This window comes from Puma concolor, chromosome C2, assembly GCF_028749965.1.
Source record: "Puma concolor isolate L17-30 chromosome C2, mPumCon1.1.hap2, whole genome shotgun sequence".
NCBI lineage: Eukaryota > Metazoa > Chordata > Mammalia > Carnivora > Felidae > Puma > Puma concolor.
Genome location: NC_141675.1, coordinates 92,266,652 through 92,283,513, shown reverse-complemented (window position 1 = coordinate 92,283,513; position 16,862 = coordinate 92,266,652). Strand labels below are relative to the sequence as shown.

Sequence of the window (16,862 nt, the reverse complement as noted above, 5' to 3'; positions counted from 1 at the left end):
ATTTTTTAATGTTTATTCCTGAGAGAGAGAGAGAGAGCACAGGAGAGGGGCAGAGAGAGAAAAACATACACAGAATCTTAAGCAGGCTCCAGGCTCCAAGCTGTCAGCACAGAGACAGCTGGGGCTCAGACCCACAAACTGTGAGATCATGACCTGAGCCGAGCCACCCAGGCACCCCCCCCACCCCCGCACTGCTTTTCTACTGCAAGCAGATGGGGATTTTTACATTTATTAATAAACTTTTCTCAATCACCCATATACTTATTCAATTAAGAGTTACCATCCACCACGTGTTATGATCTCAGTTGTTGGGGTGCCTGGTTGGCTTAGTCAGTTGAGCATCTAATTCTTGAATTTGGCTCAGGTCATGATTCCCCCATCATGGAATCGAGCCCTGTGTCAGGGTCTGTGCTGAGTGTGAAGCCTGCTTAGGATTCTCTCTCTCCCGCTGCCCTTTCCCCCACTGACATGGTCTCTCTCTCTCTCTCTCTCTCTCTCTCTCTCTCTAAAATAAAAAATAAGTAATAATAAATTAAAAATAATTTAAAAATTGAAATGTCTCTTAAAAGAATGACAATTATAGAAAGAAGCTTTCAAGGCTTCAAATTGTAAATTTCTTTAACAGCAAAGAAATAATTTAGGAAGATGTAACTCCTTGCCCCCAGGACACCAGAGATATGTCCAAAAAGAATATATCTCAATATTTGTGTGTGTGTATGTGTGCATGAGAAAGAGAGACAGATGGACAGTGGGCCATATATGTATATATATTTACCTTCTATGTGGTAACTTCTGTGCTAGGTAGCTATTAAGAATATAGCAGAAGACTAGACATAGTCAGTGTCCTAAAAAATATTACCATTTAGTTAGGAAGACAGGAAATTACTGATTACAAAATATAGAAATGTAAGGGCTGTCATAAAAGTATTCGTAGAATATTACAGAAGTACAAAAGAGCAATAATTCAGTCAGCAGAGAGAGAGGAGATGCCAGGGTATGCTGTCTTGAAGGAGAGTTGAAGTTACCCAGGTAAAGGAAAGAGGGAAGAATGTTTTAGGCAGAGAAAAGAAAAATACATGGGCTAAAACAAGGCAACAAAAGAGTCTGTTACATTTGAAGAACTACATAAAGCCACTATGGCTAGGTCAGAAGGAGTCTACTAGGGACACAATGGGAGATGGACAGGTATTAGAAATCAGATAATAAAGGGCTTAATGTGTAAAGCAAAAGAATTTAAACTTTATCCTATAACTCTTTTTAGACAGCTGAAATGAAAGAGAATAGTTAAAATTATCACCTGTCAAGAGCAAATATATTTTTCTGCTGGCCATATAGTTCTTGGACAATTGTGAATTGTAATAGAAATTACATTCTCAAATTCACTTTGTGGGTTTTCCTCCCTTAATTAAAGAACTTCTTTAAACAAGTAGGAGTTTTACATTTCTTCAGAGTTCTTAATTTTGCAGGAATGTAATGATTTTAGTTTGAGGCATTTAGATTCTCTATTTTCTTTATGAACTTGGCTTTCATCATACAGGTAAAAATGAATAAAAGCTAGGAGTCATCCTATAAAATAGAACTTTTATTATACTATACTTTTAAGAGTACCTTCAGTTTCTGGAAGTTCTTCAAAAGAGTAGATTTTTTTTATGGTAGTAGTTAATATTTATCAAGTGTTGTATGTAAAGGGTACTATTCTATGTTCTTTATAAGAATTAGCTCACTGGGGCACCTGGGTAGCTCAGTTGATTAAGCATCTGACTTCAGCTCAGGTCATGATCTCATGGTTCGAGAGTTCGAGCCCCATGTTGGGCTCTGTGTTGACAGTGTGGAGCCTGCTTGGGATTCTTGCTTGCTCGCTCACTGGCTCACTCTCCTTCTGCCCCTCCCTCTCTCATGCTTTCTCTTTCTCTCAAAATAAAAAAATAAACTTAAAAAAAAAAGATTTAGCTCACTTAAGCCCCACAACTACCTATGGTTTAGGAACTCTTCCTGATGCCATTTTGCTAATGAGGAAACTGAGGCGTGTGGAGGTTTGGTAATTGTCCCAAAGTTAGGTAGCTTATAAACTACATAGTTGGATTTCAAATCCAAGTCTTCTTGACATTGATAAATTCTTGACCTTTGTAAAGTAGTTTTTGCAAAATTCTTATTTTTTGTTAATTTAAATTCATGTTAGTTGACATATAGCATAGTGTTGGTTTGGGGAGTAGAATTTAGTGATTCATCACTTACATATAACACCCAGTACTCATCCCAACAAATGCCCTCTTTAATGCCCATCAGATAGGATAGATTCTCTAATTTTCATTCCTCTAGGTTTTCTTTGGTAGTACCACGTAGAAGAAACTAATAAAAATGGGATGCTTGGGTGCTCAGCCAGTTAAGTGTCCTACTATGGATATTGGCTCAAGTCATGACCTCACAGTTGTGAGCTGGAGTGCAGCATCAGGCCCTGTGCTGAGCGTGGAGTCTGCTTGGGATTCTTTCCCTCTCTCTCTGCCCCTTCCCCATTGGCACACGCTGGGTGCATGTGCTCTCTTTCTCTCTCTCTCTCTTTCTCCCTCTCACAAAATAAATAAGTAAACATTAAAATAGGAAACTAACAAAAAATGGAGGCTGTTAAGCTGGTTAATAGTGGGAATTTACAAATCTCTCTTCCTTATGAGTAATTATAATTGACTACTGTAAAATTTCAAAATGTTGAATTTTGAAGGGAAAAGACTTACTTGCTATGATTTATCATTGGTGCTGTCCAAGTTTGGCATTCTTTAGTGGTGACTCCACCTTATGGAGTACTTTTGTAAGCCTCAATGAAATAGTCCACTGGAAACTTTCAACCACACTTGCTATTATGTAGGAAATGCATCTCTAGAGGTTACCTATGACTTCAGCCCCCAAACACTGGACTTGTGAAAGTTCCATATGTCAGATGGGCTGCTATGCCACTCTAAACCACCCTCTTGGGCAACATTCATCCAGGATGAACCTGGAAGGTTTGATTCCATCCACTGAGTTTATTTAGCTCAAATGAGAAAATAGCCACCACGTTCTTGGGACCTCAACCTATTTTAGGACTCATTTTATTTTAACATCCTATTGCAGTTATATTTTTAAATGAATTATATCTTTTATCATTATATAATAATATTTTTAATCCTGTTTTTGTGATTTTTAAGCTTAAATACTACCTTGCCTAATATTAATATTGCCACTTTGCTTTCTTTTTGTTTGCATGTTCATAGAATCTTTCTTTTATTTAGCTGACGTTTTAAAATATTTTAAAATATATTAAATATAACTATTTTAAAAATATTAAATATAACTATTTTAAAATATATCTTTTGATAACAGAATAATTTTTTTTAATATATGAAATTTATTGTCAAACTGGTTTCCATACAACACCCAGTGCTCATCCCAAAAGATGCCCTCTTCAATACCCATCACCTACCCTCCCCTCCCTCCCACGCCCCATCAACCCTCAGTTTGTTCTCAGTTTTTAAGAGTCTCTTATGCTTTGGCTCTCTCCCACTCTAACCTCTTTTTTCTTCCTTCCCCTCCCCCATGGGTTTCTGATAACAGAATAATTTTTAAGCCCAGTTCAACACTTTCCGTTTTTATTAGATTTCTATCCACACTTAGTTCAAAGTTGATATAGTTGATTTTTATATTTATCATAGTTGATTTTTATATTTATCATCTTATAGTATGTTTATTAGTTATTTTACTTTATTTTCTATCTTTTGTTTTTTATTAGTTTCATTAAGAATCTCTTCTTTTTTTCCCTTGTATTTCTTTGGGAGTACTATTGTACTTTTTCATCCCATTACTGACTAATTTCCTTTCCTGGTATTCCTAATCAGGCATGATCAAATTTGCCTGTCAACAGATGGGGGACAAAACTGGAAGGTGAGTAGGGAGGTGAATAATGGTAACTTAGGTGAGATGATGATTGGATCCTGAGGTTGGGTAATAGCAGTAAACATGGAGATGATTGGATGTATTCAGTAGTTAATTTTTTTTTTTTTTGAGGATTGAATGAATTTAATATTGTACATATAAAACACTTCAAACAGTGTCTAGCACCCTATAGATGTTCACACATGTTCATACAAGGCAATCTTTTTAAAATCTAGTTCCATTCTTCTGCTTAGAGGCTTCCAAATGCTTTTCTTTTTTTTTTTTTTTAATATGAAACTTGTTGTCAAATTGGTTACCTTACAACACCCAGTGCTCATCCCAACAGGTGCTTTTTATGGCTCTCAGAATAAATCTCAAACTCACCCCACCCCCCATGGCCAGCAAGGCCCTGTGGGGATCTATAGTTATCCATCTGCCAAGCTCGTCTCCCTCTCTCACATCCCCTCCCTCTCAGTTCATCTTTTTGGCCTCAGATCCTTTGCACTTGCTGCTCCCCTTTCCTGGAGCTCTCTTCCCCCAGTTCTCATGGTGACTGAGTCCTCATATTTCAGGCTGCCTGTGACTTCAGTTTTATTTGCTCACAAAAGTTATTGAGAGGCAAAGACAGTTCATATTCTTAGGAGTTTCCTGATGTTTTAATACATTAATACTCTTTTCTAGGGGTATGGAATAAGGGACTGGGCAGGAATTAAAGTTTAAAATAGGAATAGTGGGGCGCCTGGGTGGCTCAGTTGGTTAAGCATCCAACTCTTGATTTGGACTCAGGTCATGATCTCATGGTTCATGAGTTCAAGCCCTGCATGGGGGTCTATGCTGACAGTGCAGAGCCTGCTTGGGATTCTCTCTCTCCTTCTCTCTCTGCCTCTCCCCCACTTGCTATCTCACTGTCTTTCTCTCACTCACTCACTCAAAATAAATAAATAAACTTAAAAAAATAAATAAAATAGGAATGGTGCTCAATTTAATAAGAAAAAAAGACTTTACTTTTTATATATTTTTTTAATTTTCTTAAAGGTTATTTATTTATTTTGAGAGAGACACAGAGTGCATGAGCAGGGGAGGGGGCAGAGAGAGAGAGCAAGAAAGAGAATCTCAACACAGGGCACAAACCCACTAACCAAGAGATCATGACCTGAGCTGAAGTCAAGAGCTGGACACATAACCAACTGAACCACCCAGACACCCCAGGAAAAAAGCTTTACTTTTTAAGAACTGTTTCAAAATGTGGACAGCAGGTATAGAGATTATGAAGGCTTTATTTAACTTTGGATCAAAGTGTTCATATTGTTCATATTCAACATCCATTTAGTATCTCTGAAGCATTTATTACTTTAGGTACTAGGAGAAATAAATAAAACAACCAAAACTATGATCTAGTCTTTATTCTTCAGGAATTCAAAGTACAACAATGTATTATAATTTTAAGATACATTCTATTCTAAGTAGAAATGCAAATATCTTTAAGAAGAATATGGTGCAAATCTCTTATCAACTGTAATTTGGAGTCCTTGGGTTACTATCTGGGAGTATCTTATTCATTTATTCGTCTATTTCTTATATTTCCTGTAAACTGATAGATATATCTAAAGGCCGGATGTGAGTTAGACTGTGTGTGTGTGTGTGTGTGTGTGTGTGTGTGTGTGTGTGTGTGTGTGTGTGTGTTTTAGGCAAGATACTTTATAGGTGATGCTGTTTACTTTCTTTTATATCACATCGTGCAGGATATTATGTCTGGTTGTCCCACTTTTAATGATGCTAAAATTAATTGGTGAGTTTAGTGTAATAGTAATCTGCATAGGGAAGCACCACTTTAATAAAATAACAAGATTTTAAAAACTAAACTAATGAAGGAAGAAGAAGGTGGGTAGGAGGTGTGATTCAGGGCTTCTGTTCCCTTATCTGTAAAATATATTATGCATTAGAATTGAACCCCAATTGTCTGTTGTTGACAATCTTTAATGAGACAGGGCAAGTACTTCCTCTGTTCCCTTTTCTCAGTAATAGCAGGTTTGAGACCTCAGCCTTGCTTCATCTCTTTTTTCCTACGAATCCTTGTTAGAGTAGTAAACTTAGGTAGTTAGGTGACTTGAGGTATAACATAGGTTGAGAAACACAGAAGATCTTGAAGGCCTTCCCAAATGACTTTCTATGACAGATTTCAAGTAATAATATTTAACTTTTTAAACAGGGCTCAACTCCACCAGTAACTGTTTTCAAAGGTTCAAAGAAACCTTACTTAAAGGAATGCATTTTAATTATTAACCATGATACTGGAGAATGTCGACTAGAAAAACTCAGCAGCAACATCACTGTAAAAAAAACAAGGTATGTAGGGGGTGCCTGGGTGGCTCAGTCAGTTAAGCGTCTGACTTCAACTGAGGTTGTGATCCCACAGCTCGTGGGTTTGAGTCCTGTATTGGGCTCTGAGCTACCAGCTCAGAGGCTGGAACCTGCTTCAGATTCTGTCTCTCTTCTCTCTCTGCCTCTTCCCCATTCACACTCTGTCTCTCTCTCTCTCAAATATAAATAAACATTAAAAAAAAGTAAAAAAGAAAAAGATACGTGGTTTATGAAATAAACTACTTTATCAACAAAGAAGTTGCTAAGGAAATATTAGTGAAAAAAAGTATTGGGTTAAGTCACATTATTATATAAAGTTTCTTTCTTTGTGGTACAAAATGTTTTAATCTTTTTCCAAGTTTAAATTTGGCGGAGATCCTTAGCCAAAAGCTTTTATCACTTCTTCCTATGATATATGAAAGCTTTCTTTGTTTCTGAATGTTTTCTATATGCGTAGGTATACATTTTACTCTATTGTAGATACTTTCATAAAGCTGAACTGAAAGAAGCCATTATACACTCTCCAAAATAATTTCATCATCATTAGTAAAAACTTATTGAGCACCTAGAATATGTAAAGAACTAGAAAAAGAAAATTTCCTATACAAATACTAGCTTCAACATGTCTGCATTTTAATTGGATTAACAGATCATTCCATTTAAAAAGTCAGTAAGAATATAGCTATCTCAAATTCTTGTTTGCAAATAGGTGGTGCATTGTCATGTAATGTAAGAGACCTACACTAATAGCCATACAAAGAATATAGGCAAAAATTGTTCTCGGACTTAAAGGAATCGAGAAGTTCTCATTGATTGGAACATTTGGGAGTCTTTATTGATGTCTTGAGAGGTTAAGAATTTGAAGGGATACATGTACCCCAATGTTTATAGCAGTATTATCAATAATAGCCAAATTATGCAAAGAGCCCAAATGCCCATCAACTGATGAATGGATAAAGAAGATGTGGTATGTATGTATGTATGTGGTATGTGTGTGTGTGTATACACACACACACACACATATATATATATATATATATACACAATGTATATATATATGTATATATGTGTGTGTGTGTATATATATACACACACACAATGGAATGTATATATATATAACATATAATATTATATATATATACACATACACACACAATGGAATGTATATATATATATATAACATATATAATATTATATATATATACACACATACACACACACAATGGAATATTACTCAGCCATCAAAAAAATGAAATCTTGCCATTTGTAACAATGTGGATGGAGCTAGAGAGTATCAGGCTAAGCAAAATCAGTCAGAGAAAGACAAATACCATATGATTTCACTCATATGTGGAATTTAAAAACAAACAATCATTGCCAAAAAAAGAGAGAGGCAACCAAGAAACAGACTCTTAACCATAGAGAACAAACAGTTACTGGATGGGAGGTAGGTGGAGGATGAGTTTAAATAGCTGATGGGATTAAGGAGAGCACTTATGAGTACAAGCTGTTGTATTGAAGTGTTGGATCACTAGATTGCACTTGAAACTAATGTTACACTGTATGTTAACTAACTGGAATTTAAATTACAAAAAGAAAGAAAAAAAAGATTTAGGGCTTTTCCTCCCAAACATACTTGATAAGACTTACCATGGGTACTTGCTAAATGTGAGTTTCCAAATTCAACTTCAGATCAGGGAAGGACCCTTGGAAGCTCTTTTTTTATTATCCCCTTCCTGCTTAGGTAATTTTTATTGGTAGGAAAGTTTAGAAAATATTTAATTGATCAGAGAGAACATGAAGTTGTAGGCAAGGTTTGAAAGCAGGGATATATCTGACTTATTTGGAGCCAATGAGTAGGATCTGTTTAATAGAGCAGTAATTTGTTTCTGTGCCTGTGTATAAGTAGATTGACATGCTTACATTTGTTTAAAACATTAATCCACCAAACAAGCTGACTAAAATGAAACAATGTGGGAAACAGAAAAATGAATAAACCACAATTTTTGAAGGTAGGAATGAAGAGAACAGTGAGGTTCTAAATATTCTGAAGGAAGAACTGACGGGATTTGGGTGATTGGCAATTGAAGAGACAGAGGTCAAGCATAATTGTATTATATACTCTGTTCACAAAAGCATTGAAAAGAAAGTATACAAATCTCCTTTAGTAATGTGTCTTAAAGTTAGGAATAAAAAATATGAAAGAGGGGCACCTGGGTGGTTCAGTGGTTAAGCGTTCAGCTTCATCTCGGGTCATGATCTCACGGTTTGTGGGTTCCAGCCTCATGTCGGGCTTCTGTGTCTCCTTCTGTCTCTGCTCCTCTCCCATTCGTGCTCTGTCTTTCTCTCTCAAAAATAAATAAACATTAAAAAAATTTTTTTTAAATATGGAAGTGATTTTAACAAATGATAATTTTAGAATTTAGGGAGCATGTTGTACTTGTTATACACTTTTGTATAATTTCAGTTTATTTTAGTCATTTGTTTATGTCTCATCTCTTCAATTTTGAGCAGTTTTGTTTTTATTCACATCTGTATTCCCTCAGTGGATCTGTGTATATGCCATACATATAGCAGAGTTCAATAAGTGTTTGTTAAATAACTATTTGTTAAAAAATGAACTAAATTCATGCTTTAATTTTTGAATATCATTTTAAAGATTTCTAGAGAAAAGAATAAGTGGTCAATTTTAGTAACTTTGTTAGTTGTAATTGTTAAATTTCTATCATCCCTGTTTTGACCTTTGATATTCTGAATTGCAGAGTTGAAGGAAGTAGTAAAATTCAGTATCGTATAGAGCAACAGCAACAACAAATGAGGAATTCAGCTAGAACTCCCAATCTTGTAAAACATTCTCCATCTGAAGACAAAATGTCCCCAGCATCTCCGATGGATGATATTGAAAGAGGTAAAATCTAAGTTTATATATAATTCCCCTTATAATAAATTATTAAGAATTACTGGGTGAAAATTTTTAATTAACAAGGGAGCTGATTTAAAATTTGTTTTAATGTTTATTTTTGAGAGAGAGAGAGTGTGTGTGTGTGTGTGTGTGTGAGAGAGAGAGAGCAGAAGAGGGACAGAGAGAGAGGAAAACACAGAATCTGAAGTAGGCTCCAGGCTCTGAACTGTCAGTACAGAGCCCAATGCAGGGCTCGAACCCATGAACTGCAAAATCATGATCTGAGCCCAAATCAGTTGCTTAACCGACTGAGCCACCCAGGTGCCCTAATGAGAGAACTGATTTTAAACTGTCATTGAGAGCATAATATTTTTTGTAATTATGGGTTTTTCTGGGGGAAGAATGTAGTTTATGATTTAGGGTATTATGTCAGTAAGACTATATCTGTAGAACAGAATTTATATCTTTTATTATTATCCAGGGTAAAAAAAGTGACTGTTTAGATATCTGTACTGGAGTTTCTTTTTTACAGTTGTGATGATTTAGATTGAATTCCTCACAGCATTTTTCTGTCAAAGTTATTTTATTTATAGCCAAACTGTAAATATCTAAGATGTCACTAGACCAATAGGGAAGTGAGGAGATGTAATAACATGTAGTAAGTTCTTCTGAATTGCGGCTCACTTCTCAGCAGGAAGGTGTTTCTAGGGAGACATAGTCCTTTTGAAAGTAAGGAAACTGAAATCTCCATTATTTTTTTCTAGCTTCAGGCTGGGTGTCTGTGGTATACTAATTGTGGTAGGAGTAAAACTCTGGTCACCTGGTTACAAAGTATATTTGCTTCTACACTTTTCTTTCATAATTTGTATATAGTTCTCCAATTCCACTTGCTCCATTCTAGGCCCACTATAGCATTAGTTCCCCAACATATTAGTGTTCTTTTTACAAACAGCAAAGAATATACACACTTAAAACCCTTGTTTCTACAAGGAATCTTGAATTTTATTATTATATCATATCTGATTCCGAAATGGATTTGAATTATGATGTCATTCTATTCATGTATATAATAAAATACTGTAATAGAAAATCAAGATATTGAAGGGGAAGAGGATTTGCTAATTATTTAAAATTATTTAAAAACAGACAAATACCATATGATTTCACTCATACGTGGAATTTAAGAAACAAAAAACATAGGGGAAGGGAAGGAAAAATGAAATAAAAACAGAGAGGGAAGCAAACCCTAAGCTATAGAGAACTGAGGGCTGCTGGAGGGGCAGTGGGTGGGGGGATGGGCATTAAGGAGGGCACTTGTGATGAGAACTGGGTGTTACATGTTAAGTGATGAATCACTAAATTCTACTCCTGAAACCAATACTACACTATATGTTAACTAACTTGAATTTAAATAAAATCTTGGAAGAACAAATAATAATACAGTGCAAGAAGAAATCCCTCTTTGTTTTTTAGCAGAGACCTTAATAAAAGCACTGTATTGAAGCATTGGATTCTAGAGGATAAGTTATCATCATCTTATAAGGTTTAATGATTTCAAGGTCTAATTTTATATAAGAAATTACCTTGAGATGTTTGTATAGCATGTTATCTAGACTGTCTTCTTTTAAATATTTTCCTGACCCTTCTATGCCAATGTCTATTGCTATGGTTGAATCATCTTTTCAAATTTATGACTAGATGTCTGGCAATTGTACTAGTGTTTCTGTGGTTTAATTTACATTCACATCTTTGAGCTGTCTGGGATTTTTGTTTAAAAAATAAGATGAGGGACACCTGGGTGGCTCAGTCAGTTGAGCATCTGACTTTGGCTCATGTCATGATCTTGCAGTCCATGAGTTCAAGCCTCATGTCAATCTCTGTGCAGATAGCTCAGAGCCTGGAGCCTGCTTCGGATTCTGTCTCCCTCTCTCTCTGCCCCTCCCCCACCCACATGCATGCTCTCTCTAAATAAATAAATAAACAAACAAACAAACATTAAAAAAAAAAGATGAGAATCCAAATTTCTCCCCTCCCCAAGAGTATGGATAAATAGGTATTAACAGAGAATTAATAAATATGGTATTGTTAGAGAGTGTATATTGATACCCATTTATTGATATCAATTGATATAATTGATATATGTATCAAATGATATAAAGACATGATTTCTTCTGATATGAATACCATTTTTTTCAATTTTTTATTCAAATTCCAGTTAATCAACATATAGTGTAATATTAGTTTCAAGTGTAGAATTTAGTGATTCATAACTTACATGCAACACCCAGTACTCATCACAGGTGCCCTCCTTAATACCCTTCACCCATTTTACCCATCCCTCTGCCCACCTCCTCTCCAGCAACCCTCAATTTGTTCTCTAAAGTTAAGAGTATGTTTCTTGGTTTGCCTCTGTTTCTTTCCCCCATACTGATCTGTTTTGTTTCTTAAATTCCACGTATGAGTGAAATCATATGGTATTTGTCTTTCTCTGACTTTTTTGCTTAGCATAATATTCTCTAGCTCCATCCATGTCATTGCAAATGGCAAGATTTTATTCTTTTTTTATGAATGGGTAATATTCCATTGTGTATATATACCACATCTTCTCTAGCCATTCATCAGTCATTGGACATTTGGGCTTTTTCCATAATTTGGCTATTGTTGATAATGCTGCTATAAATATCAGGGTGCGTGTGTCCCTTCGAATCAGTATTTTTGTATCCTTTGGGTATATACCTCGTAGTACAATAGGTGGATCATAGAGTAGTTCTCTTTTTAACTTTTTGAGGAACCTCCATGCTGTTTTCCAGAGTGGCTGCACCATTTGCATTCCTACCAACAATGTAAGAGGATTCCCCTTTCTCTGCATCCTCCCCAACATCCGTTGTTTTCTGTGTTGTTAATTTTAGCCATTCTGACAGGTGTGAGGTGATATCTCATTGTAGTTTTGATTTGTATTTCCCTGATGGTGGTATTGAGTGATATTGAGCATCTTTTCATGTGTCTGCTAGCCATTTGTATGTCTTCTTTGAAAAAAGTCTTTTTTATCACGTGCAGAATTTCAATATGGATTTAAGTCTATTTTACAACCTAAGATATGCAAGGGCCAATGAATATGTGAAAAATTGATCAGACTCACTAGTGCTTTCAAAATGTAAATTTTAAAATTAAGGAATATTTTTTTCACTTATGAGCTTGGCAGTAACTAAAATATTTGTTAACATCCACTGCCAGGTGAGGAGAGAAAGAGAAATAAGTAGGTAACTACTGACATCTTTGGAGTCAGACTGCTGACGTTCAAATCCTGGCTCAGTCACTTAGCAGCTGTATAGCCTGGGGAAATTTATTTAACCTCTTATTTCTCTGTTTCCTCATTTGTAAAATAGAGGTAATATTAGGGTTGTTGAGAGGATTAAAGAAATACCTATAATGTGCCTAAAGCAGGCACTGGGAAATGTTAAAATATTAGCTATTATTTTAACTCCTTTTTTTTCTTGTTCCTTTGTTTATTCATTCATTAATGTCTGCTCTTTAAAAAAAATTCTTCCTTTCTTTGACTCATTTTGAGTTTGCTCTGTTATTCATATAATTGGATGGTAAGCTCATCTATGTTGAATTTACTTTTTGTATTCATTTAAGAGTATAAATATATCTCTGAGTATCACTTTAACTGCATCAGTAGATGAGTAGCTCTTCCACTATAGTTGAATTCTAAAAATCTGTGTAACTTCAACTCTTTGACCATTATTTATAATTATGTTTTATGGTTTCCAAATATGAGGAATTTAAGAAAAATCTGAAGGTGGGGGCTTAAAACAATAACAACATATTTTCTGATCATAAATCATCAATTTGTGTAGAGCTCAGTGGAAATAGTTCGTTGTTGTTTCACATGGCGTCAGCAGGAATGACAAGTCTAACATCTGGAATTATTTGAGGGCTCAGTTGTTCACAGTGTCTGCCAATTTGATGCTGGCTTTGGCCTAGACCTTTCCAGGGGTTGTCAGCTGGAAAACCTACACATGGCTTGTGCTTCAGGTGGCTAGGACTTCCTTACGACATAGTGGCTGGGTTCCAAGAGTAAATGTCAAGATAGGAAAAAAGAGGAAAAAGAGGATACAGGAGAGAGAGGTGAAAACTTTATCTTTTTAATTGCATGGTTTCAGAAGCCTAATTTTTTGATGCTATTATAAATTCTTTTATTTTGGGGTGCCTGGGTAGCTCAGTCAAACGTCCAACTCTTGATTTTGGCTCAGGTGATGATCTCATGGTTTGTGAGTTCAAACCCTGCATTGGGCTCTCTGCACTGACAGTGCAGAACCTGCTTGGGATTCTCTCTCTCTGTACCTCCCCATTCACTCAAAATAAATAAAAAAAACTTCCTGTTACTCTCAAAATAAATAAATAACTTTTAAAAATGCTCTTATTTTATCATTTTAATTTCTAATTGCTCATTGCTAGTCAATAGGAATGCAACTGATTTTTGTATATTTTTCCTGTATCTTTTAACTTCGCTAAACTCACTATTTTAATGTACATCAGATTTTGTACATACATAATTATGTCATTTGTGAATAATGACAGTTTTACCTCTTTCTTTCCCATCTGGATGGCTTTTATTTTATTTTTTGACTTACTGTACCAATTAGAACCTCGAATACAATATTGAATAGAGGTGGTATGAGTGAAAAGCCTCCTTCTTCTGACACTAGCAGGAAAACAGTCTCTTAGTATTTTGTACGATTTAAGCTGTAAATTCTTCCTAGCTGTCTTTCACCAGTTTAACTCCCTTTTACTTCTGCTGAGAGTTTTTATCAAGAATGACTTGAAATTTGTTAAATGTTCTTTTTGCTCTTTTGAGATGGCTTTTACTTTTTATTTTTTAATATAGTGAATTATATTGATTGATTTTTTTGAAGGTTTGTATCCCTGAGAAAGCCCCACTTGTTCATGATGTATTGTACTTTTAATATAGTAGTGTTTCTCATCCTCAGCAATAATGGCATTTGGGGTTGGAAAATACATTGTCAGAGGCTGTCCTGTGCATTGTAGGATGTTTAGCATCCTCCCTGGCTTCTACCACCAGTTGTGACCACCAAAAATGTCTCCAGATATTGTCAGATGTCCCCCTACTGAACAAAATCATTCCTGATTAAAAGCCATGTTAGATATTGTTAAATGCGGTTTGCTAATTTTTTTTTTTAATTGGTGCATCTGTGTTCATAAGGGACATTGGGGTGTGTGTGTGTGTGTGTGTGTGTGTGTGTGTGTGTGTTCTCTTGTGATGTCTTTGTTGGGTTTTGATATCAGTAAACTCTGATATCAACTTAAGTAACAAGTTGGAAAGTATTCCTTTCTTTTTAATAATCCAGAAGAGTTTGTATCACACTGGTATTATTTATAACTTAAATGATTGGTAGAATTCATTAGTGAAGCCACCTGTGCCTGGAAATTTGTGTGTGGAGTTGGGATGGGGGTTGGGTTTTAACTACAAGTCAATTTCTTTAGAAGGTTTAGGAATATTCAGATTATCTGTTTATTCTTGAGAAATTTTAGTAGTTTGTGCCTTTTAAGGAGTTGGTGTATTTCTTCTTATTTATCAAATTTATGGGCACAGAGTGGTTCACAGTATTCCTTCCTATCCATTTAATGTCTTTAGGATCTGTAGTGCTGTCACCTGTTTCATTCCTGACATTAGTAATTTATGTCTAGTGTCTTGTTTTTCTTGATAAATATGGTTGAGTTTTGTCAATACTATTTATATTCTTAAACAATCAGCCTTCAGTTTATTTTCACTATTTTTTTTCTGTTCTCTTTCCTTAGTTCTTGCTTTTACTATTTTTTCCCTTCTACTTACTTTGGTTTTAATTTGTTCTTCTTATTTTCTAGCTTCTTAAGGTACAAGTTTAGTTCACTTAATTGAGACTGTCTTTTTCCCCCCAAAATATAATCATTTCATGTTTTAAATTTCACCCTAAGCTGTACTTTAGCTGCATTCCAGAGATTTTCATTTTGATTTTCATTTAATTTGAAGTATTTTCTAATATCTTTTTGCTTCTTTGTCCATGGATTTTTTTTATAATTGTGTTTACTTCACAAATATTTGAAGATTATGTTCTATTTATAAAATTAAATTTTTATTTTGTTTTGACAGAACAGATACTCTGTATAAATTCAATTTTTTAAAATGTATTGTGGGACAAGACAGCATAGATTTATCACTCCCTGCTTCTCCCTACAAAGTAAAACTATAAACTCTGGAAATAATGCAAAAGACAACCAAAGGCCAACTCTGAAAGGTAGAAATTGGAAGGTCATCTGGTTAGGGAACTCAGGAAGGACTAGAGGAATAGTAGAGTCAGGGCATGATAAAATATTCCCCTCCCAGATGATGATGGTTCAGGGCCAGTATGTCTTGACCCCCAACTTAGCTATAGAAGGTATTCCAGATAGGCTCATTCTTCCCCTGGATTAAAAGTCCAATAACACCAGGGTAGCCCGGATAAGGAAAACAAGAGAGATGGATCAGAAGTCCCACTGACAACTTGTGACCAGGGAAAGTACTCTCCTTTTTCTTCAGGTCTGAGATTCCACTCCACCACCCAGAGATGCTCCGCAGCAGGGTATACTGGCAAGAGGTAGGGCAGGGTCCCATATTTGTTTCAGATGTAGAGTTTAGTGATTCAACAATTACATACAACACCCGGTGCTTAATCCTCATCACATGTTTAATCCATCCCCACACCCACCTCCTCTCCAGCAACCCTCATTTTGTTTTCTATAGTTAAGAGTATATTTCTTGTGCCTCTCTTTTTTTCCCTATGATTGTTTTGTTACTTAAATTACACATGAATGAAATCGTATGGTATTTGTCTTTCTCTGACTTATTTCACTTATCATAATACTCTCTAGCTCCATCCATATTGTTGCAAAGGGCAAGATTTCATTCTTTTTTATGGCTCAGTAATATTTCATTATATATATATGTGTATACACACACACACACACACACACATATATATATATATATATATATATATATATACACACACATACATACACACACATATGCACACCACATTTTCTTTATCCATTCATCAGTTGATGGATATTTGGGCTGTTTCCATAATTTCCCTATTGTTGATAATGCTGCTATAAACATCGGGGTGCATGTATCCCTTTGAGTTAATATTTTTGTATTCTTTTGCTAAATACCTGGTAGTGCAATTCCTGGATCATAGAGTACTTCTATTTTTAACTTTTTGATGAATCTTCATACTGTTTTCCAGAGTGACTGTACCAGTTTGCATTCCTACCAGCAGTGTACAAGGGTCTCCCTTTCTCCACATCCTCACTAACACTTTTGTTTCTTGTGTTGACTTTAGGCATTCTAATAGGTGTGAGGTGATATTTCACTGTAGTTTTGATTTATGTTTCCCTGATGATGAGTAATGTTGAGCATCTTTTCATATGTCCATTGGCTATCTGTGTGTCTTCTTTAGGAAAAGGTCTATTCATGTATTCTTCCCATTTTTAATTGGTTTATTTGGGGGTTTTTTGATGTTGAGTTTTAGAAGTTCTTTATATATTTTGGACACTAACTCTTTATCAGGTATGTCATTTGCAAATATCTTCTCCCATTCTGTAGGTTGCCTTTTAGTTTGGTTGATTATTTCCTTTGCTGTGCAGAAGCTTT

The 16,862-nt window shown here is 35.3% G+C and overlaps 1 protein-coding gene across 3 annotated transcripts in view; it reads left to right on the top strand.

The window, feature by feature from the left end:
- The window catches only part of EAF2 (ELL associated factor 2), a 39,425-nt gene that overhangs the window by 10,782 nt on the left and 11,781 nt on the right, over positions 1-16,862 (top strand). For 2 of the 3 annotated variants that reach the window (XM_086675295.1, XM_025913765.2), the window contains exons 3-4: positions 6,113-6,249; positions 9,027-9,172. In XM_086675295.1, the coding sequence (XP_086531421.1) occupies positions 6,113-6,249; positions 9,027-9,172 (283 nt within the window). The remainder of the gene's footprint in view (positions 1-6,112; positions 6,250-9,026; positions 9,173-16,862) is intronic. The other variant, XM_086675296.1, reaches the window with a different exon arrangement.